The 22,946-nt window shown below is 34.3% G+C and overlaps 1 protein-coding gene across 2 annotated transcripts in view; it reads right to left on the bottom strand.

Moving 5' to 3' along the window:
* LOC111046752 (annexin A4) overlaps window positions 1-21,274 on the bottom strand; it is a 35,565-nt gene extending 14,291 nt beyond the window's left edge. The window contains exons 1-5 of one of the 2 annotated variants that reach the window (XM_039436514.1): window positions 21,144-21,274; window positions 19,352-19,430; window positions 12,245-12,712; window positions 3,260-3,458; window positions 515-621 (exon numbers count right to left, since the gene is read on the bottom strand). In XM_039436514.1, the coding sequence (XP_039292448.1) occupies window positions 515-621; window positions 3,260-3,458; window positions 12,245-12,712; window positions 19,352-19,417 (840 nt within the window). In that variant the 5' untranslated portion in view covers window positions 19,418-19,430; window positions 21,144-21,274. The remainder of the gene's footprint in view (window positions 1-514; window positions 622-3,259; window positions 3,459-12,244; window positions 12,713-19,351; window positions 19,431-21,143) is intronic. The other variant, XM_039436515.1, reaches the window with a different exon arrangement.
* Between the last annotated feature and the right edge of the window lie 1,672 nt (window positions 21,275-22,946).

The following is a 22,946-nucleotide window of genomic DNA, read 5'->3' as shown; positions in this document are numbered from 1 at the left end:
CAAATTATATTGAAAATTGAGATTATTCAGTTCAATCCATCTCTAGAAATAGAATAGAATAATGCTTTCAAATAAAAATGGTGCAAAATCAACGGTTATTTGAAGTTTAGACCTTTAAATACCGTAGATTGAATAATAAATTCAGATGATATTGAAAATTGAGATTATTCAGTTCAATCCATCTTTAGAAATAGAATAGAATAATGCTTTCAAATAAAAATGTTGCAAAATCAACGGTTATTTGAATTTTAGACCTTTAAATACCGTAGATTGAATAACAAATTCAGATGAAATTGTTGCATTCACCTCAAAATAGGTACTTTAATTTCAAATTGTCAATCTCAAATCATTTGAATTTTATATAAGTTTACAAGCATATAATCTCCAACTACTCTTGCTGACGTCACTTTGCCTTGGGATGACTATAAATTAATTCATTGTTGAGGTATTCATTGTAAATATTGAATAAAATAAATTAAAAGTTATTGATTATATATTTTGTAAAATAGTTTACCATAGATTCAAATCCAGTTACAGCATTCACAATGTCACTTAAAAAGTCTTGGCCATCCACATCTTTCATATTTTGCATAATGGCATCAACTAATTTCTTATTGTTTTCTGAAATTGGAAAGGAAAAGTGGAATTATTACAATAAATACGGTTTACGGTAGTAGATTATATAGATCTTTTGAATAGATGCTCTGCTAATTGAATTTGAATTGCTGAAAAATTCTAAAATAAAAATAATCTAGAATTATTTCTTGGGAAAACGGTAGGCTACAATAAAATCAATATACAAACTTGTTAGAAAAAAATTCTCGAAAAACCCCAGCAGAAGCATGAGTATCCATCATTATTAATTTAAATTAATTTACCCTCTTCCACACACAGGCTTCGCCTTTGTGGAGAGTTTTCATGAAGTTTATTAAAAAATAATGTTGTATTTTATGAACTACGATATAATATATAGCAGTTAAATTTAGTTATTATGATTAATTATTTAAGTTCAACTGAAAGTTTTAATATGATTATTTGGTTGCAGAAGATGTAGCGTTGTTATATGATTTGAATTTTTGTACCATGTTATCGTGGATAATAAAAACAAATTCGATTTGATTCCATCTCATCAAATACAAGCAAAAATCATACACAATGATTGATTGATTGAGTACTTTATTTATGTAGATTACAATATATAGGTCTACTAGCTTATACACTTATACAATAGCTTACAATACAGCAAAGTTTTAGATGAGTTTACATAAAATAAACTGAGAAAATAATTATTGAACTGTAGAATGATATGAAAAAAAGCAATTTGGTATAACTATACAAGATAATATTGTAATGCATCTACATAAATTGGTGGAGCTTTGGGCATATCAATGTTAATTCTTTGGAAAGAATATTAAAAACATCCTTCCCAGTAACTCTCTACCAAAAAATATTGGGGAGGACTACAGCCTTAAACACAAAACTGTCTTAATTTTGATTAATAAAGTTTCCAAAAATAGGAAAAACTGAGAACTGGACCAACTGAAATCTTGAAGAATTCAAAATAGGCCTATAACCATCCTCGGTAAATTAAGAATCTGTATGCAAAATTTCAATTTAATCAGTTGAGTAGTTGAGACGTGATGATGAGTCAAACATAATTTTCCTATCCCGTACGTGTATGAGCCAGTTCTTCACTTTATCCTATACTATTAAACGAGCAATTTCTGTTTATATGTTTGGAGGTTCAGATGTTTAAAAGTTTATATGTTTGTATGTTTGTATTTCACCGGATCTCGAAAACGGCTCTAACGATTCTCACGAAATTCAGAACATAGTAGGTTTATAATATAAAGATTCGATTGCACTAGGTCTCATCCCTGGGAAAATTCGCTGAAGGACATTAATTACTATTCATCCTTGGAAAAACAGCTTATAATAACTATTTCGTCGTCTGTTGATGATAGAAGTGAGAGATCGAGTTCATGTGTGTGGGACTGTGTCAACATTATGATTCAGCTGTTGAACTTTTGTAATCATTCAATCAGGTACTTAGTGCCGGTTGCAAAAAAGCCAGGTTATTTTCAATCCTGATTAATTCCAGAAGATCCATCTCTTTGAAATGGTCTTCTATGATTTGGTTCACGTGAAATTAATCAGGATTAAAATTTAACCGGCTTTTTATTTGTGCAACCGGGCCTTTGTGAAGGAAATTTTTGCATTCCTCTGGAAATTAATCTCAATTTACTGTGATTAGGTAGAAAACTTCTGTATGAACTATGAATGTTATTATAATTTCTCCTTTCGTAATAAATTTTTTATGCTTTTGTACTACAGAGCGAAGCTCGGTCCCCGCGATATTTAAAGTACAGATGATGAGATAAAAAATCTGGTGTGGCACACTCACACAACTTTCCTTGCCGTTACGAAAATTGATTACCTGACGCTAGTGTTCCAGCGCATTCAAAGTCTACCAATTAAAAGATCTGAGCCAGCTGGTGTCAGGCAATAACGCTGGAGACAAACGATGTCTGCTATCTCTTCATAGTGAATGGTTTCATAGAATCAACTGTTGCCAACACTTTGCAATTGAAATAATCACATTTCATCGAATTTCGAGCTTATTTTCAATTTTAGGTAAAAATGTTACTGAACATTAATTGTAGAGCTTTTCATGCTCAATCTTTTCTACCCAAATTTTTTTGTTTAAATTGTATCTGAAGCCTGATAATTGGGAATCTAAAATCAAACTTCGCATAGATGAAGCGGAGCTCCTGAAATTTTTACAGATATAGGACTTGTGGAAGTTGATATAGCTTATCAATGAGTATTTTAGGTATAAATTTGATCAAAATCGTTGGAGCCATTTCCGAGAAAATCGCGAAAAACCCTGTTTTTGACGACATTTTCGCCATTTTAGCCGCCATATTGAATTGCATTTGATCGAAATTGTTCGTGTCGGATCCTTATAGTGTAAGGACCTTAAGTTCCAAATTTCAAGTCGTTCCGTTGATTGGGAGATGAGATATCGTGTACACAGACGCACATACACTCATACACACACACACACACACACACACACACACACACACACACACACACACACACACCAATACCCAAAAACCACTTTTTGGACTCAGGGGACCTTGAAACGTATAGAAATTAAGAAATTGGGGTTCCTTAATTTTTTCGGAAAGCAATACTTTCCTTACCTATGGTAATAGGGCAAGGAAAGTAAAAATGAGAGAATCTGTATACAAACTTGCTGCATATGTGTTTGCAATCTGAGTGAGTAGATCGGCAGGAGTTGTACATATCAGTGATACGTAAAGAAAATCTTGTTTCTGAGTTATCGACCAATCAATAGTGGCAGCCATCAGCTCAGGCATAGGCTGAATTAAAGCGTAGAGCAGTCGCATAAATGTCTTCTTCGTCTTGCCATCTATATCCTGTTCTATGGACTGAATTTCAAAGCAAATAACACAATAAAATGAAATACGCAAATGAAATAATTCCAAAAATTGTCAAATTCGATGATTATACACCGTGATTCAAAAAGAATACCACAACATTGAAAATGGATAACTCTGCAAAGAATAAACGAAGAGTAAAGCACTATCTGTCATCGATTTGAAGAAGCTCTGAAGTTTTTTTAGTTGCTTATTTAGTCCCATTGGCACTCATCTGTCCGTGCCTATTTGAATGAAAACTATCCGAGTCAATGGATCGGCTGCTGGGCAGCTCCAGACAGAGCACTTCATCACTGGCCTCCAAGATGCCCTGACCTCACCCCCTGCGATTTTTTTTCTATGGGGGTACGTTAAAGATAAGGTGTATCGAACGCCCCTACCAGCTAACATTGAGGAGCTCAAACAAGGAATAACAGCAGCTATACAAACTGTTACGCCCGATATGCTACTGAGGGTGTGCAATGAGTTCGAGTATCATATTGTTATCACTCGAGTGTCTGGAGGGGGTCACATTGGACATTTGTGAACTTGTTTTCTAGTGGGAAAAAACTTATTTTAATACTCTTCATTTTGATTTATAACCCAAGTTTCTATTATGTTTCCTTGATTAAATACAGATTTTCAAAGTTGTGGTATTCTTTTTGAATCATTAATATGAGACGTTTTGCTACAATAGACAGTGAGATATCCACTAAAACATAAAACCTTTCCTCCACTCTCAGATCAGAGAAATCACTCATCTTCAAATGCTTATAACTCAAGAATAGGAGTGAATTTTGCCAATGTGATGACATATTATTGTTTCTCTCGTCAAGTACTGTCATTCCTGAGAGTTTGAGTGATTTTAATTTTCTACAATTTCTTCCATTCGACAAAGCAAGGGAGCTATTATTTCCTAGCTCCACAACGTTGCCAGATAATTTTTTAATGTGGAAGCATTATTATTTTTCAAAAATAAAATGGTCCATTATTTATTATTAAATGAATATGAAAGCTATATTTAGGCTTATTAGTTTTAATAAGTGCCCTACAACCGAGCCTATCACATTATATTTGCAGAAAAAACTTACAATAAGAACTAGAACGTTATAAGGTGCGTTATAAGAACGCACCTAGAGCAGAAAATGTGACTTTTCCGGCTCGAAATCAGTTTTCAAGTCCGAGGCCGTAGGCCGAGTGATTAGTAAACAACTATTCTCATATATATATAAGCTTATTGTTTATTTTTCTGTGTGGCGAAAAATAGCGTTCGCACCACGGGCAAAAATGTTTTTCCGGCTCCCAATCTTTTCTAGTCCTCGGCCTACGGCCTCGGACTTGAAAACTGATTTTGAGCCGGAAAAACATTTTTGCCCGTGGTGCGAACGCTATTTTTCGCCACACAGAAAAATAAACAATAAGCTTATATATATATGAGAATAGTTGTTTACTAATCACTTCCAAAAGCAGAAGTGGAAGGTGATAGCTCTAGCAAATTTGAGGTAATCTGAATATCAGGAAATTGTCCAAGTATTTTTATTTTTATTCTGATTTGTCTAATTAACCTAAAAGATTATGTGGGAGGTTGAGTTATACTTTTTTTATTCTTTCAAATGACAATAAGATGATATTATTATAAATGTTTCAATTATTGAATAATGAACACAAATAATGAATAGTTTTTTGATCAGCTGTTTTTTGATCACCTTTCTTAGTTCCATGTTAGCGGCCGGAAAGGGTACCCTTTCCGGCCTTAGCCGGAAAGAAACATGTTCTGAAGTCAGACGGGAGTCGTCTGCAAACAATGTCTTTCAGATCTATGTAGGAACTGGAAAACAGCTGCTTTCTGTGCAGTGTGGCAAAAAATCATGAATCTCAAATTATATAGGCCTAAAAAAGTAAATCGTATGGCTTTGTGTTGGTGGGGAGTCCATTAAAGAAAGGTCCCTGACCTGACTTGACCTGGATATACAGGATGATTCATAATTATGGTAAAATATTTTAATACGTGATAGTAGAGGTAGAAATAAGAAAAGAAGTTCATATAAACATATATCCATAAACGCTTATTCATTAGCGAGCTATACAGAATGAAAGATTTTGCCCGGAATTCATTTCCTCTGGTGAAATACATCGATGCTGAATTGTTTGGAGACTAGTTTTTAAAAAATGTATGGTGGATTCATATGGAAAAATATCAGAAAAATTGAATAAAACTAGTCTGGAAGCTGTAGTATGAGTAGTTTTTGAGAAAAAAGTTAAAATATGCAAGAAATCTACGTAGAAAAACACAGACTTTTATGTTTGATGCCCAATAACTTTCTTTAATGACCAGTAAACATATAATTTTTTGAAATAACAATTGTAGAGAATTTAATTCTGAAAAGAATTATGTAAGCTGTGTAAACTAAATTTAAATTATAGTTGAATAAAATGTATTCTAATGTAGTACATTACACCACAAAAATTTGCTGTTTTATGAGGAGAGAACTAATAACTCATAGGTTGTAGCTGATTGCAAATAAAACATGGATTTAAATAACAGCTGTTCCAAAACAGCTGATCTATTCTGTTTCGAATAAGAAAATATTCAAAAGAAATTATCAGCTGAAAATTATTTTCAGAAATATTTTAGCTCACTGTTGAACAAAACAACAAACTGTAAGTTAGGCCTACTGTAACCGCGCTGTGTTTTTTGTTTAATCTATTAACCAGTTATTTGTAACCATTTCACTTTGCTTTTTTGTGTTGAGTGTTAACTTTTTAAAAAACGGCAGGTAACTTTAGACATTATTCATACTCCGAATTAGCTGACGTGCATTTGATGTATGGGATGGGACACAGTAATAGAACTGAAGCATGACGTTTGTATCAAGAAAACTTTCCTAACCGAGTATGTCCAAGTTCGAGGTTTTTTGCCACTATTCATCAACGTCTGTCTGAAACAGGTTCTTTGATGTCCAAAGAGCACATTATTTTATGCAGGCAGACCCCGATCCACTTGGACTGTTGAGTTAAAGAACAAGTTATTAATGAAATTTATGAAGATCCAGAGAAGAGCACGAGAGAATAATCAGTGCAGTTTAATTTCAATCAATCTATTAGTTTGAGGATCCTAAAAGAGCAACAATTACATCCATACCACCTCCAGAAAGTTCATACTCTATTGCCACGAGACTGTATTCCCCGTGCTGGTATTTGCCAATGGTTTTTAGAAAAACTTGTCAACCCAAACTTTTAAACAACCGTTTCATTTACTGACAAGGCACACTTTACAAGAACTGCTATCGTTAACGTCCACAACCAACATATTTGGGCAGCTGACAATCCTCATGCCATCAATCGTCCATAATATCAGTTTTCAGTAAACATTTGGGCAGTAATAGAACTGATAGGAGATCATCTACTTCTGTTCGAGCTTTCTCCCAGGCTTAATGGTGTATGGGCCAAGCCATTTGAATCGACCGCGCTCACCCACGGCCATCTAGCGTGCCACTGCCATCAGCCGCTCTAAGATCGCTTAGTTCTATATGTAGTTGGCACTGTTCTCCCTGTTTTCCCCCGCCTTTTTGCTTACCAGCACTCTTCCGATTTGTAACTGCTTGAGGAAGCTTGGTGCCCTGAAGCTTCACGGTTGTTTCTCTTTTTAAAGAAGTCATAAATGTATTACCGCTTCGCTTGTTTGAATTTAAACTACTACCGCGACTAGTTAGGAAAAGTTATTGTTAGAGTACTCCGCTAAATATCTAGATTTGGATCTTCTTTGTGTAATCTCTTCGCCACGACATGGGCCCATGTATTCATCATCGCTAGTGCAAGTGAATCCTGATTATCTGAATGTGTTGCCGCCTACCAGAACGAGGAGACCGCTCTTACAGTCCACTGTGAACCCGCCATACCCAAACGAGACGCCTTTAAAGGTAACAATTTTATTTTCTGAGCTACTAAGTAACATGTTTAGAAGTCCACCTCATTGGCTTTAACACAAAACCTGGTCCACCGTAGCCAGATACTGGAGGAAAAGCGACCTACAAACAGTGAAAACGCTCATTTCAATTTTCCGCTAATCTGAACTTTTTCGGTTGTAAATTTCAATCTGGTAACCTATTTTTCTATTTCTGTATGATTATTCATAACAACCATGGCGTCGAATTTTCCTTTATTGAATAAGTTAAGAAGATTGCACCAATCGATATCTTCTCTAGCTGATAAGTACAATGAACAAGTACCTATGACTTGTAGTGAATTTTATTTTGGTCTGGATAAGAAATTTGATAAATTAATGAGTGAATATGAGGCAACAGATAAAGAGTCACTATCTGAGGAAGTTATCTTGGAGTTTGCTGAACTGCAAATCCAATTCCAAACCAGATTTGATAGTATCAAGCTGGTTGATACCATTCCTAAATCTGCTGTTACCGCTAATGAACTGCCAATTAATAATTTTGTAAAACCTCAGTTGCAGATACCTACATTTTCAGGCGAACCTCATGAATGGAATGTTTTCAAAAATGTTTTTGATGCTGCTGTTCACACCAGTAAAGACTATTCCAGTGAGGCCAAATACCATCTTCTAACTTCATATTTAAGTGGTGATGCTTTGACCTTGGTTCAAAATTACGCCAACACCGCTGAATGTTACAAAGCTGCCTATGACAGCTTGCACAAATGATACACCAATATCCGGTATCAAGCATACAGTTTATATAATAAATTTGATACCTTTGTTCCTTCTACTACTCTGGCTGAAACTTTGAAAAAATTTTCTATCGAGCTCAATTCAGCCGAACGATCGCTATTTAACATGAACCTGAACCAAGCTGATTTTTTGATTACCATGATGTGCATTCACAAATTACCGCTTTCTGTCCGCACCAAATTTGAAGAATCCGTACCAGATGATCAAGTTCCCACCTTTGACCGTTTATTGAGTTTTGTGGCTAGTCAAGAAAAATCTCTGGGAGTGACCGCACTAACCCGCAAATATGAACAAGTAATTAGCGCCAGCATTGAATATGTAGATCCCATTTCTGTTAAAGCTGAACCTAGCACAAGTAATTATCAACAGAGGAAGCAGCCCTTCTCTTCAACTAAAACTGGGTATCCAATCAGTGGTGGCATTTGTGTTCTTTGTTCAGAAGGACATCAATTGTATAGATGCAACATTTTCAAAAGAGAATCAGTATCCAAACGCAATCAAATTGTAAAGCAACACAAAAGGTGCTTTGTTTGCCTAGGGTCTCACCTGAAAGCAAATTGCAACTCAACAATTTGCTGCAAGAACTGCCGCTCTAATCACCATCATATGCTTCTGTGCAATAACGCTAACAATCTTCAATCATTACTTTTTAAAGAACAACGCTCTGAACATCGGTTTGCTGAACCACACCAAGCACCAAATCAATATGGACGCCCGCATACCGGTACTAGCCAAAACTCCGCACACCATCTGCCTCCTCCTGGTTTCAGCCCGCTACCTGTGCCGACTTTTGCCGCTGCCCCACCACAACCGCCAGTAAGCTCTTATCATACACCTTCTAGCAGCGCACCAAACCTGGCTATCAGCTCTAATCTGCCTCCTAGTTCGCCACCAGTCAACAGTTGTGCATCTCCGCCCGTAAGTTCAAGCCCTGCCTCCAGTGCACAATATGTAACAAACAGTTCTCTATCTTCTATACCACATACTTTTAGTGGCTGCACTCAGGTGAAGGCTGTACATGCTTCTGCTTTACTTGGAACCGCTGTCATTACAGTCCTGAACCAATAAAATCAACCCTTCTTGTTGCGTGCTGTGTTGGACTCTGGTTCCATGCGCTCCATTATCACCACCCGAGCCGCCACCGCAATGGGTTTAGTTGTTGTGCCCGCTCAAATCCAACTGAAAGGAATCTCTGAAAAAAGGACATCTGTCAAAGGCATCGTGCAGCTAAGAATATTGTCCAAACCTCAATTTGATATTACTCTTTCTACCAAAGCTCTTGTATTAGATCAAATTGCTGGCAATCTTCCTGTCTTTCCGCTTCACCCCGCACTAAAGAATTCGTTTGCGCATCTGGACCTTGCTGATCCTAATTTTGATGAGCCTGCTGAAATCGACCTACTGATTGGTGCCGATTTATACTCCAACATCTTTATATCCGCAGAAAATTCCATTATTCCTGGTAACCCGGCCGCCTCCGACTCGCTGCCTCCCGCTGCCTCCGATCTGCCGCCTCCCGCCGCTCCGCTCTGCCGCCTCCGCCTTTTGCCGCCTCTGAGTCGCCGCCTCCCGCTGCCTCCGATCTGCCGCCTCCCGCCGCTCCGCTCTGCCGCCTCCGCCTTCTGCCGCCTCCGACTCACCGCCTCATTGAGAACAATCTAACAATGTTATTGTAAATAGTTTGGTTTTACCCGCATAACCTGTGACTGTCCGCGTCGTTTCGTTATCGCCGCCTTGTGTTATCCACTCTGCCGCAACATCCTGATGACCACACCGCTGTTTGCTGCTTTGCTTCACTTAGCTGTTTTGATGACCGCACCTCTGTTGACGCTTCGCTCCATTTCTATGACCGCACCACAGTTCATGTCTACGCGCATTCCACAACTTGTGCTGTGCTGCCCCGCTTGTCTTCACATCACGCTCCCATGTTCACACCACATCGCTCTGGACTTCTCCGCTCACTGTATTCAAGACCGCAGACCCATCGCCATCTAGTTATTGCTGACCGCCCTGCCGCAATGTACAGTGTTTGTTGCTGCTTCACCCGATTTAAAAACTGTTCGTTTTTGGGGGGGGGGAGTATGTATGGGCCAAGCCATTTGAATCGACTGCGCTCACCCACGGCCATCTAGCGTGCCACTGCCATCAGCCACTCTAAGATCGCTTAGTTCTATATGTAGTTGGCACTGTTCTCCCTGTTTTCCCCCGCCTTTTTGCTTACCAGCTCTCTTCCGATTTGTAACTGCTTGAGGAAGCTTGGTGCCCTGACGCTTCACGGTTGTTTCTCTTTTTAAAGAAGTCATAAATGTATTACCGCTCCGCTTGTTTGAATTTAAACTACTACCGCGACTAGTTAGGAAAAGTTATTGTTAGAGTACTCCGCTAAATATCTAGATTTGGATCTTCTTTGTGTAATCTCTTCGCCATGACATGGGCCCATGTATTCATCATCGCTAGTGCAAGTGAATCCTGATTATCTGAACGTGTTGCCGCCTACCAGAACGAGGAGACCGCTCTTACAGTCCACTGTGAACCCGCCATACCCAAATGAGACACCTTTAAAGGTAACAATTTTATTTTCTGAGCTACTAAGTAACGTGTTTAGAAGTCCACCTCATTGGCTCTAACAAATGGCATAATCTACTTAAACTTTTTGAGAGAGGAGCTATTTATCTTACTTGAAGATGTACCTCTTCAGTTGCGCCAATACATTTGGTTTATGCATGATGGAGCTCCAGCACACTTCAGTGTTGCTGTTCGTGAACACGAACACCTGAATCACAGGTTTCCAAATCAATGGATAGGCCAAAGTGGGCCAGTACCGTGGCCAGCTAGGTCACCACACTTGAATCCTCTGGATTCTTATCTTTGGGGACACTTGAAAACCTTAGTATACAATACTCCGATTGATACAATTGAAGAACTCCGATTAAGAATTTTGAACGGAATAGGAATGATAATTATAGCAGACTCCTGGAATATTTGAACGGGTCCGACAATTGATATGAGAAGACGTCTGAACATATGCATTAAGAACAATGGAGGTCACTTTGATCATCATCTTTAGTCTTTTGGTATAAGTTTAATGTCATTTAGATAATATGTTACTTCCATATAGGAATCAAACTTTTCATAAAAAACCGAATATTTTATTTGCAATCAGCTACAACCTATGAGCTATTAGTTCTCTCCTCATAAAACAGCAAATTTTTATGGTGTAATGTACTACATTAAAATACATTTTATTCAACTATTATTTAAATTTAGTTTACACAGCTTACATAATTCTTTTCAGAATTAAATTCTCTACAATTGTTATTTCAAAAAAAATATATGTTTACTGGTCATTAAAGAAAGTTATTGGGCATCAAACGTAGAAGTCTGTGTTTTTCTACATAGATTTCTTGCATATTTTAACTTTTTTCTCAAAAACTACTCACACTACAGCTTCCAGACTAGTTTTATTCAATTTTTCAGATATTTTTCCATATGAATCCACCATACGTTTTTTAAAAACTAGTCCCCAAACAATTCAGCATCAGTGTTTTTCACCAGAGGAACTGAATTCCGGGCGAAAGTTTTCACTCTGTATAGCTCGCTAATGAAGCGTTTATGGATATATGTTTATAAGAACTTTTCTTCTTATTATTACCTCTACTATCACGTATTGAATTATTTTACCATAATTATGAATCACCCTGTATAGTAGTCTAGCAGGTAACCCGTGCTCCACAAAAGGGTCTAATTAAAAACTTGACAAACTAAAAACTTTACCTACTGAAATATTGAAGAATTTAAAATAGGCCTATCACCATCCTCAGTAAATTGAGAATCTATAGTATGCAAAATTTCAAGTTAATTAGTCCAGTAGTTTAGACGTGATGATGCGTCATTCGTGTTTTTCCTATTGAGTACTTGTATAAGCCAATTCTTTCCTCTATTATACTGATAGGCTCGGTTGCACAAGATCCGGTTGAATTTTAATCCTGATTTATTCCATTAGAAGCCTTCTCTGATTGGTTCCTCATGAAATTAATCACGGTCAAAATTTAACCGGCTTTTTTGTGTGATCGGGTTTATGTATTTCCAGTTAACTTACACGAGAATAGGCGTTCGTATATTCCACTTTGACCTGCATTCTCTGTTCACAAGTTAATTTAGCCAGATCAATGGCCATTTGGTCCAATTTATGCTGAGAGATCAGACTATTGAAATATGTGGCTTGTTGCTTCAAATCAACTTGTTTTGCAAATATAGTTGGCACGCCTGCTGGTTGAGCTGGTGAAATCAAAAATTTGTGTGGTTTGTATGACGACACTGGACCTGGTGCAGGTGGCGAACCCGTTGAATTTTCCGGTTCGTTTGACGACACTGGACCTGGTGCAGGTGGCGAACCCGTTGAATTTTCTGCTTCGTTTGACGACACTGGACCTGGTGCAGGTGGCGAACCCGTTGAATTTCCCGCTTCGTTTGACGACACTGGACCTGGTGCAGGTGGCGAACCCGTTGAATTTTCCGGTTTGTCTGGAACTGGTGCCACTGGGGGATCAGTTGCATTCTGGAATACCTGGAATACAATACACGTGAGTTACACGTTTCAATGGCAGTATATTTGATTAAAATTGGTGCTATCCTTGTCTATCATTCGACAAAGCAGATAGATCTATCCTTTTCTAGCTCCGCAAAGTTGCCAGATGTTTTCTAACTGTGTAGAAATATAACTAAAAAAATATTTAATCACAATCATGAAAATTCATTATTTAATATTATTGAAAATATATTTTCTTGGCGAATAAAATGTAGTTGATTATTTTAAATAATAATGAACAGTTAATATTACATCAGACAGCCTACCAGTATCAATTATCCTCTATATAGAAGGTAGTGGCAAGACAGAGAATCAGCAACGATGCTCTCTTATCCTACTCCACTGGCATTACAACGTTAACCTCATTATAGAATAGAATATGATATAATAAAATAGAATATAATAAAGAATGAGGAGAACGTCTCATTTGTTAGTTAAAAAAATGTCTCAAATGGGTTTTTTCAATTTGATTTCTTTTAAAAACATCAATAGGTACCTACTATCATAGAGAACAATAGCATAAGAAGATATCCCATGGTATAGGACGTTTATGTTGCAACTTTAACTGTTATCTCAAGCTGATAGTCCACGTAGTTCTTTCTTGTTCTTTCTCTCATATTGTGCCGTTCATACACTCTTACCCGGCCAAAACAGTAAAAATCGACAATAATCGACAGTAATCGGCTTGAGATAACAGTGAAAGTTGCTACATAAACGCCCTATACCATGGGATATCTACTTACGCTATTTTTTCTCTATGCTACTATACTAGTATACATAAGCTCATCACAAGTTTTCTGAGCAAAAAAAGGGGAAATCACGGATTTGCTTTATAGCTCATATATGGCCAATGGCTTCTACTGTGTATAATATTTAATTATAATAGTACCTACATATTATTCTTATCAAATAAAATATAGAAAGGCTAAGAAATTGTCGAAACTACAATTATTTAAGTTTAAATTGAGTTACTTAGCCTTCTTATTCAATATGAATAATTTCCACAATATCAACTTTTTGTGTAGATTATCATTCAGAGATTGACAATGGTGTAACAACCGAAACCGGTCTTTCTAACTATCAATAATTCTATGGTTTTTGACAATTTCTTAGTCTTTTTTTTATTTAACAATATCATCTTCTCAACTAGGTACTCAAAAAGTATATATTATTCAATAAAAAAATTTGATAGATCGCTTCCTCGGTGGCTTGGAACTCGCCTGAATCTGTAGGTACAGTCATCCCACATCAAAGTCCATCTCATTACCCACGCACAAGCCTGTAGATGATGTGGGCATCACACTCAGCAAAGCATATCAATATTGATAAAATCTATACAGCTAAGAAATACGGTACTTTCATTTGATTACCCATCTCATTTACCACGCACAAGCCTGCCGATTATGTAGGCATCACCCTTAGCAAAACATATCAATATTGATAAAATCTATATACCGTAGCCATAAATTACTGTATTTTTATTTTCTACTTACACATACTGAAACATCTAGAGACCATATACAAATCAGGAAATTAGAGAAATTTTTAATGTGATCATCTTTCAATTGAACCTGAAAAGAAGTACCGTATGTATACATTATGTTAAGGCTGTGCAAAGGCTAAAAATAAACTTTCTACTCGTGATATTTTTCCAAGTTTTTCGATTTGTATATCATCAAGCTATCAAATGTAAGTTTTCTCAGGAAAACATTTTTTTCCCGATCATTACTTTTTGAGATATGAGCGACTGAAGTTTGAATTTATGGGACAGAACATTTTTCGAATTCGGTACGATATAAATCCATGAGATTTAGAGGATGGATTGCTTGTGACATATTTTTTCATCATGTATCACTTATTTTGAAATGTGTATTGTTTTAGGGAATTTATTTACCCAATTTTCTTTTCCTCTTGTTTGTATTTTTTAGGGAATTTATTTACCCAATTTTCTTTTCCTCTTGTTTGTATTTTTTAGGGAATTTATTTACCCAGTTTTCTTTTTCTCTTGTTTGTATTTTTTAGGGAACTTATTTACCCATTATTCATCTTGATCATCTTTGTATTATAATCTTGAAATGTTTGTACTTATTATACAGTCTTTAAATTTTAAATTATTTTAAAAAATAAATGGTTCAATTTAAAACGTTTTGTTATATTATTAATTGAAATAAGTTTTTGTGATTGATTTTTTTTTTTTAAATTTTAAAACTGTTTGTTCTATAAATTTTGATATGATTGATTATCGTTTGAAATGGATGCTGGAGTGTATGTAGAATTTTTAGTGGGGTTTGTTGATTAGAATTTCGCTGGTATGTGATTGTTTTTTGAGATGGAAACCCATTATTGCCTAAAGAAGGAATAACAGAGGTTATGACTTAGAGAGGCAGTAGTGAGATAATATTTTTTGTGTTGATTACTTATGTTGATTGCCATAGATGCAAAATAATGATTAATAATGTTGATTGCCATAGATGCAAAATAATGATTAATAATGTTGATTGCCATAGATGCAGATTACTTATGAATATTGTTTGCCTTTGAAGCAAAATATTATTGATGTTTTGAATGATTTCTTGTTTAATGATTGATAGTAAAGTTTTGTCATGAAATGTAGCTTGTGTTTAGAACATTGAAGAGTCGAAATAAACTATAGTATCCAACAAACGATGATTAACAATATTAAATAATTTGCTTTTTATACAATTTTTGAAAACAAAATTAAACTAAATAATTTTGAAACCCTGAATGATAAATCATAAATGTGAAATGAACTTGCTATAATGCTATAAATGAAATGTTATATAAATGATAATGAAATGCAGATATATTATGAAATGATTGTGAATAGAAGACCAATGTCTGAAATTATTGAAATATATATTGAAATTAAATTTTTGTTGTGATGATCTGATGTTTTTTACAATTTTGATAATGATTCAGGGTGTTATGAAATTCTATTTCTATTTTGAAGAATGGATTAAATTTTGATATTTGAACAGTGAATAGATGAAAATGAATTTTTTTTTAAATTTATCATTGATATGTACATATTTCACAATTTATGTATTGCTGACTGTATAATAGGATGTTAACAAATTTCAATTTCATAAATACTTAAAAATAATTTTCATGTGTATTAGATTGTATTGATAGCCTAATCAAGTTTTTCTTTTTAGTTTATAAGCATTTTAAGATAACAGGTACAGCACAGACATTAACATTGAAATAGTTATCATGTGAATCTCGAAATCAGCAACAAGTGAACGCCATGAAGAGTGTTAAGAACATTTGGGTGATTTTCGAACTAGTGTGACATAACTACGCCAATATCTATGCCAAAATCTGCGTCAACGCTGCGGCCTACACCAATAACTATGCCAATGTCAACACCAATACCAACACCAATAACTACGCCAAAATCAATGCTGATGCCTACACTAATAACTACGCCAATATCAACACTAATAACTACTCCAAAATGCCAAAATCTACGCCGATGCCTGTGCTGATATCAATGCCTGCGCCAATGCCAATAGCTACGTCAATGCCTGCGCCAATGCCAAAATCTGCGCCAATGCTGCACCAATGCCAATAGCTATGCCAATGCCTGCGCCAATGCTGATGCCAACACCAAAATCAATGCGATGCCTGTGCTGATGTCAATGCCTGCGCCAATGCCAATAGCTACGCCAATGCCAAAATCTGCGCCAATGCTAATGCCAATGCCTGCGCCAATGCCAATGCCTGCGCCAATGCCAATGCCAATATCAACGCCGATGCCAAAGCCGACACCAAAGCATACGCCAATAGCAATGCCAATGCTTATTGCTGACTCCATATCTCAAACTTCAACACTACTGCATTACCTGGAGGTAATTGTCATCCATGTTCATATTCGCAACTTTGAATTCAGAAGAACAGTCACAGTATCATGAAAGAATTGATTCAAAAAATCCTCTCCTAAATTATTCCTGTATGCAGAATTCTAAACCTTGAAAGCTGAAAATATCAAAAAACCAAACCTTACCTAAATTAATCCTCACCTAAATTAATCCTGTATGCAGCGTCTATCTCTTTTCCAAAAAACGAATTACATTGTCATTTCAAGCCTGAAATGTACATTGTATAATTACAAATATGATACAAAATTTATGTGACTCTGTATTGAATTTGGAATGCAGCCGTCTACTACAAGCATGAAGCAATGCTAACTGAGATGTCACCTGTATCGAGTTTGGTATGCAGCCATCTACTACAAGCATGAGGCAATGCTAACTGAGATGTCACCTGTATCGAGTTTGATATGCATCAGTCGACTACAAGTATCAGCCCAACACTACGTGCATCCAGATCAGCCCAACACTAACGTCATCACATTGGAGTCACACTTAACTGAAAATCATACTGAGTGCCTTAACGGACTGTTTTCCAAAATGTGCATCAATAAAATCAACCGCATCAATAGTGAAAGAAATGAACATTTTTTATTTATTGAAATTTTATGTGAAAATTAAATGTAACAATTCATCAATTCATTTAAAAAAATAATAATAATAATAATTTTTTTATTCAACATACTAAATTTTTTTATGCAATAAAAATTAAATTTTTCTATCTATTAAATTTATGTGCAATTTCAAAAAACTATTCTTTACATATTAAACTTTCTGTTGAGATATTTTCCTTTAAATTATAAAACTAAATCAAAAGTAATATTGATATTCTATATTTTGAATATTGTTTGGAAACATATAACAAACGCTATTGATGAATTTTTATAATAATTTTCAATATTATTGGATGACATGTAATGTTTTTCTAGAAAAAATTGTTACTGTTCTCAAATTTAAATTTCAACAATTTTCATTAGGGTCAATGTAAATTTTTCTTTAAATTTTCAAACAGTAAAATTTTTCTATGTCAAGAGGGGGGTATTTGTAATATTACATTTTTTCTCACATTTGAATCGAATCTTCAATTCGAGATCTATGGAACTTTATAGTAAATATCAGAGTCATCAATAGACGGACAAACTTTTTGACGGAGAATTTATTATCGTAAATGTTTGTTGCATTGTTCCATGGTGTCACCGAGGCAGGGTTAACAAAATTACTAGATAAATGGTTTATTTAAATCGAGATATATATAAAAATTTAAAATAATAGTTTCAAAATAAAGTTTTATTGAGAACAGATGTAGAATGTGAATTCTAAACTTGTAAGTTATAATTTTTTGGTGACGTGTCTGTAAAATCTATACTGAACAAGGCGTTGGCTTTGTGACTTGCAACTCAGGTTTTTCCTGTTCTGCCCTCTCTAGAAAAATGGCTGGCTATGAGTGTTGTTGTGGAATTTTGCTCTGAATCATTTTCGTTTATTAATGTTTTAAATTGAGTTTTATACAAATTTTTGTGTTCTATTTTGTTAAGATTTAGCTGTTTGTATCTTCAAGCCAATAGCCACTGTTTTTCAACTGTAAACTAGATAAGTATTTTAGTTCGTAGTTACTCTAAAAATAATTAGGCTTAAGATATAGTTCTTTATGTATTTGTATAAATTCATCTGAAGATTATAAGTTAATTTGCTCTGAAAACTGGATTTCTCATTCATAGGCAATAGATCCATTCACAATTTATCAAGAATCTATTTCATTGGAGCCGACAACTATCCTTAGGTTGATAGGTGTTAAATGCTATTCCAACCGTTTAAGGAAAAATTGGTAGCACGGCAAACTGTTATCTCAAGCTGATAGTCCACGTAGTTCTTTCCTGTTCTTTCTCTCATATTGTGCCGTTCATACACTCTTACCCGGCCAAAACAGTAAAAATTGCTACATAAACGCCCTATACCATGGGATATCTACTTACGCTATTTTTTCTCTATGATACTATACTAGTATACATAAGCACATCACAAGTTTTCTGAGCAAAAAATGGAGATTTCACGGATTTGCTTTATAGCTCATATATGGCCAATGGCTTCTACTGTGTATAATATTTAATTATAATAGTACCTACATATTATTCTTATCAAATAAAATATAGAAAGGCTAAGAAATTGTCGAAACTACAATTATTTAAGTTTAAATTGAGTTACTTAGCCTTCTTATTCAATATGAATAATTTCCACAATATCAACTTTTTGTGTAGTGATTATCATTCAGAGATTGACAATGGTGTAACAACCGAAACCAGTCTTTCTAACTATCAATAATTCTATGGTTTTTGACAATTTCTTAGTCTTTTTTTTATTTAACAATATCATCTTCTCAACTAGGTACTCAAAAAGTATATATTATTCAATAAAAAAATTTGATAGATCGCTTCCTCGGTGGCTTGGAACTCGCCTGAATCTGTAGGTACAGTCATCCCACATCAAAGTCCATCTCATTACCCACACACAAGCCTGTAGATGATGTGGGCATCACACTCAGCAAAGCATATCAATATTGATAAAATCTATACAGCTAAGAAATACGGTACTTTCATTTGATTACCCATCTCATTTACCATGCACAAGCCTGCCGATTATGTAGGCATCACCCTTAGCAAAACATATCAATATTGATAAAATCTATATACCGTAGCCATAAATTACTGTATTTTTATTTTCTACTTACACATACTGAAACATCTAGAGACCATATACAAATCAGGAAAATTAGAGAAATTTTTAATGTGATCATCTTTCAATTGAACCTGAAAAGAAGTACCGTATGTATACATTATGTTAAGGCTGTGCAAAGGCTAAAAATAAACTTTCTACTCGTGATATTTTTCCAAGTTTTTCGATTTGTATATCATCAAGCTATCAAAATGTAAGTTTTCTCAGGAAAACATTTTTTTCCCGATCATTACTTTTTGAGATATGAGCGACTGAAGTTTGAATTTATGGGACAGAACATTTTTCGAATTCGGTACGATATAAATCCATGAGATTTAGAGGATGGATTCTTCGTGGTATTGTTGATCTATAGTGAAACAAAAATTTTCTGAAAATATCAAGTTTTGGAAAAGTTATCCAATTTACCAAAAAACTAAAAGTTATTTTTGTTAAATTGAATAACTATCTCAAAAATTGATATTTTCAGGAATTTTTTTTACTAGATCAACAATACCATGAAGAATCAATCTATCCTCTAAATCTCATGGATTTATCTCTTATCGAATTTGAAATGCTCTGTCTCAAAAATTTAAACTTTAGGCGCTAATATCTCAAAAAGTAATGATCAGAAAAAATGTTTCCCTGACAAAATTCTTTTATTTTGATAGCTTGATGATATCCAAATCAAAAAACTTTGAAAATTATCACGAGTAAAAAGTTTATTTTTAGCCTTTGCAAAGCCTTAAGCTGTGCAAAAATAAATCCATGTGGGCCTATCTAAAGATTGAAATATAATTACAAATTACTAATAAATAGATTAAATTATATTTAAATTAATTACATCTAAAGAAGAGTTCATTTATTAAGATCTATAAATTAGTGAATGGACATTTGAAAAAGTACGGAGTTGTTGAACTATACCTTCATAGCTGTGGAACCAATAGTGATGTCCACGTTCTAATGGCAGTGGAGAAAGACACAGGAAAACAACGTTGCCGAACCTCTGTCTTGTCAAAGCCTTCTATAGACAATAGCTTATACAAGTTTATTAATTTAATATATTATCGTTTAAAATAATCAATTATATTTTATTAAGCAAGAAATTATACTTTTCAAAAGTTTCATAATGAATTTACATAACTGAAATGAAATATTTTGTTAATTAATAATAAATTCTACATTGTTAAAATACGGTCTGGCAAAGCGAGAAAGAGATAGCGCTATTCGCTTTGTTGAATGATAGACAAGGATAGTAATACCATTGCTAATCAAACACTGCCATTATAACGTGGACCTCACTATTATAGGTAGGCTATTAGCAAAGATGAAACATAGGTAGTAATACTAATTCATAATAGAACTAATATTCATCTATTCTTAATCTTTTCTATTAAATGGTGAATAGCATGTTAATAACCAGGATATTTCAGACTATTCCTGGATAAAGACGTGGTTTATTAATAATTTTAGCTGAAAGAATTTCAATATTCATAATAAAATGTTATCTAAATTTGGGAGAGAAATAATACAAGGTGTAACCTTAGTTTTTCTTTCTCGATCAGTGATTTCTTGTAAACATAATAAATTAATATATAGGTCAAATTATTAAATATTTTATTGTCTTTTTTCTTTAGGGCTACTTTTAATATAAATCTCAGTACCCTTTTAAATTATTTTGTCACAACATTTTCACTTGAAAATGGCTTTAATGTCCGAAACAAGTTGTGACAAAAAATTTAAAAGGTACTGAGATTTGTATTTTTATTTATAAATAAGCATTTATTTTAAGATCGGAATACGGTACTTACTGGAAAATTCCCAATTTCAAATCTTAAAAGGCTGCAATAATGTGGAAGATATTGGCCTACAATACAGGGCACAATACAATACTGTACTGTAACTTCATTGGATATTATGATTAAAATCCTCAAGGAATATTTTCTTGAATAGAACAATCAATGATTTTTAACAGTTCAAACATTAACAGATTTCAATCAAGTTTCCATTGAGTTATCCAATCAACTTGTTTGCTATATAGCCTACGTCATGGCAAAGCAAAATTCTATTGAAATAATTATCAAGCTTGATTGGATTTGAAAAAATTGAGAAAAGCCAGAAGTTCAAAATATGTGTACTTTTTTATAGCAAAAAAAAATTGGTTTGTCTGAGGATGTGAGGGAATCCATTATCAAAATCTTGGGAATTTTCCAAACAGGTTATAGTGAGGTTCACGTTATAATGGCAGTGTTTGATTAGCAATGGTATTGCTATCCTTGTCTATCATTCAACAAAGCGGATAGCGCTACGGTATCTCTCTCTTGCTTTGCTGTTGCCAGATCGTCTTTTAAAAATGCAGAATTGATAATTAATTAACAAATGAATGAAAATAAATTATGAAATTATTGAAAAATATAATTTCTTGCTTAATAAAATATAATTGATTATTATAAACGAGAATGAACAGTTAATACATTAATAAACCTGTATCAGTTACCGTCTATAGAAGGCATTGACAAGACAGAGGATCGGCAAAGTTGATCTCCTATATCTTTCTCATAAGAGAAGGATAAGTAGAATAAGTAGAGAAGGATAAGAAGAATTAAGTAGTTCCATTAAAACGTGGACCTCACTATTTATACCTATGTAATAAAATCTGTAGCATACTGTAAACCGGATTTTTTTACAAATTGATACATGAACGAATAAATTTAATAAATAGGCTGAATATAAAAACAAAATCGGTTGCATTTCAAACCATAAAAGCTTCTTTCCATTCATTGCTGTAGAAAATTTCATTGTCCACAAAAATTGTTCTATCACAAAGTGATAAAAAAAATATATATACAAAATCTGTTTTTACTTTCCTTGCCCTATTACCATAGGTAAGGAAAGTATTGCTTTCCAAAAAAATAAGGTACCCTGATTTCAAGTTTTCTATAAGTTTCAAGGTCCCTCGAGTCCAAAAGCATGATTTTTATAAAAAGCTATGATTCTATAGGCTACCGGTACATTTGAGTGCTTGACTTTGAAAAAGAATAAATAGCGTTATCTGGTAGAAAATTATGTTATCTACAATAATGCATTCTTGATAATTTCTGCTAGAACGCACCATAAATAAGTTATAAGCCAAAAAATGGAGCGACTACCGATTTTTCATTTTCCCCACAACAGAAAAATGTTGAGATCCAAAGCTGAGCTTGGAAATCTCAACAAAATTGAAAGACTGCACGCATATGCAGTCTAGCGGTAGAAACTTGAACTAACATTGGACTTCTTACTACACTGGTTCAGTTTTCTTCAAATTCAAAGCTTACCGTTCATTTTAACAAAAAATATCAAGAGTAAAGATCGAAATAAAATTAAAAACTACATCAAATACAAGAAAAATATTCCAGATATATTTTGAAATAAGCTCAAAATCGATTGATTTGTAAGCATAGTTTTGGATGATTTATTTACAAAATTATGACTGAATTACTTATTAAATCGAGAATCCAGTTGGATATAATAACAAACCGTCTAATTTACTACAAATTTTGTGTTTAGAATCTTCTAAACAACGAATGATAAGCAAGTTAATTTACAAAAAACCTAAACCATTGAACGCATTT

This window comes from Nilaparvata lugens, chromosome 10 (assembly GCF_014356525.2).
Source record: "Nilaparvata lugens isolate BPH chromosome 10, ASM1435652v1, whole genome shotgun sequence".
NCBI lineage: Eukaryota > Metazoa > Arthropoda > Insecta > Hemiptera > Delphacidae > Nilaparvata > Nilaparvata lugens.
The sequence above is the reverse complement of the archived record's forward strand: the minus strand, read 5'-3'. Positions and strand labels throughout refer to the sequence as shown.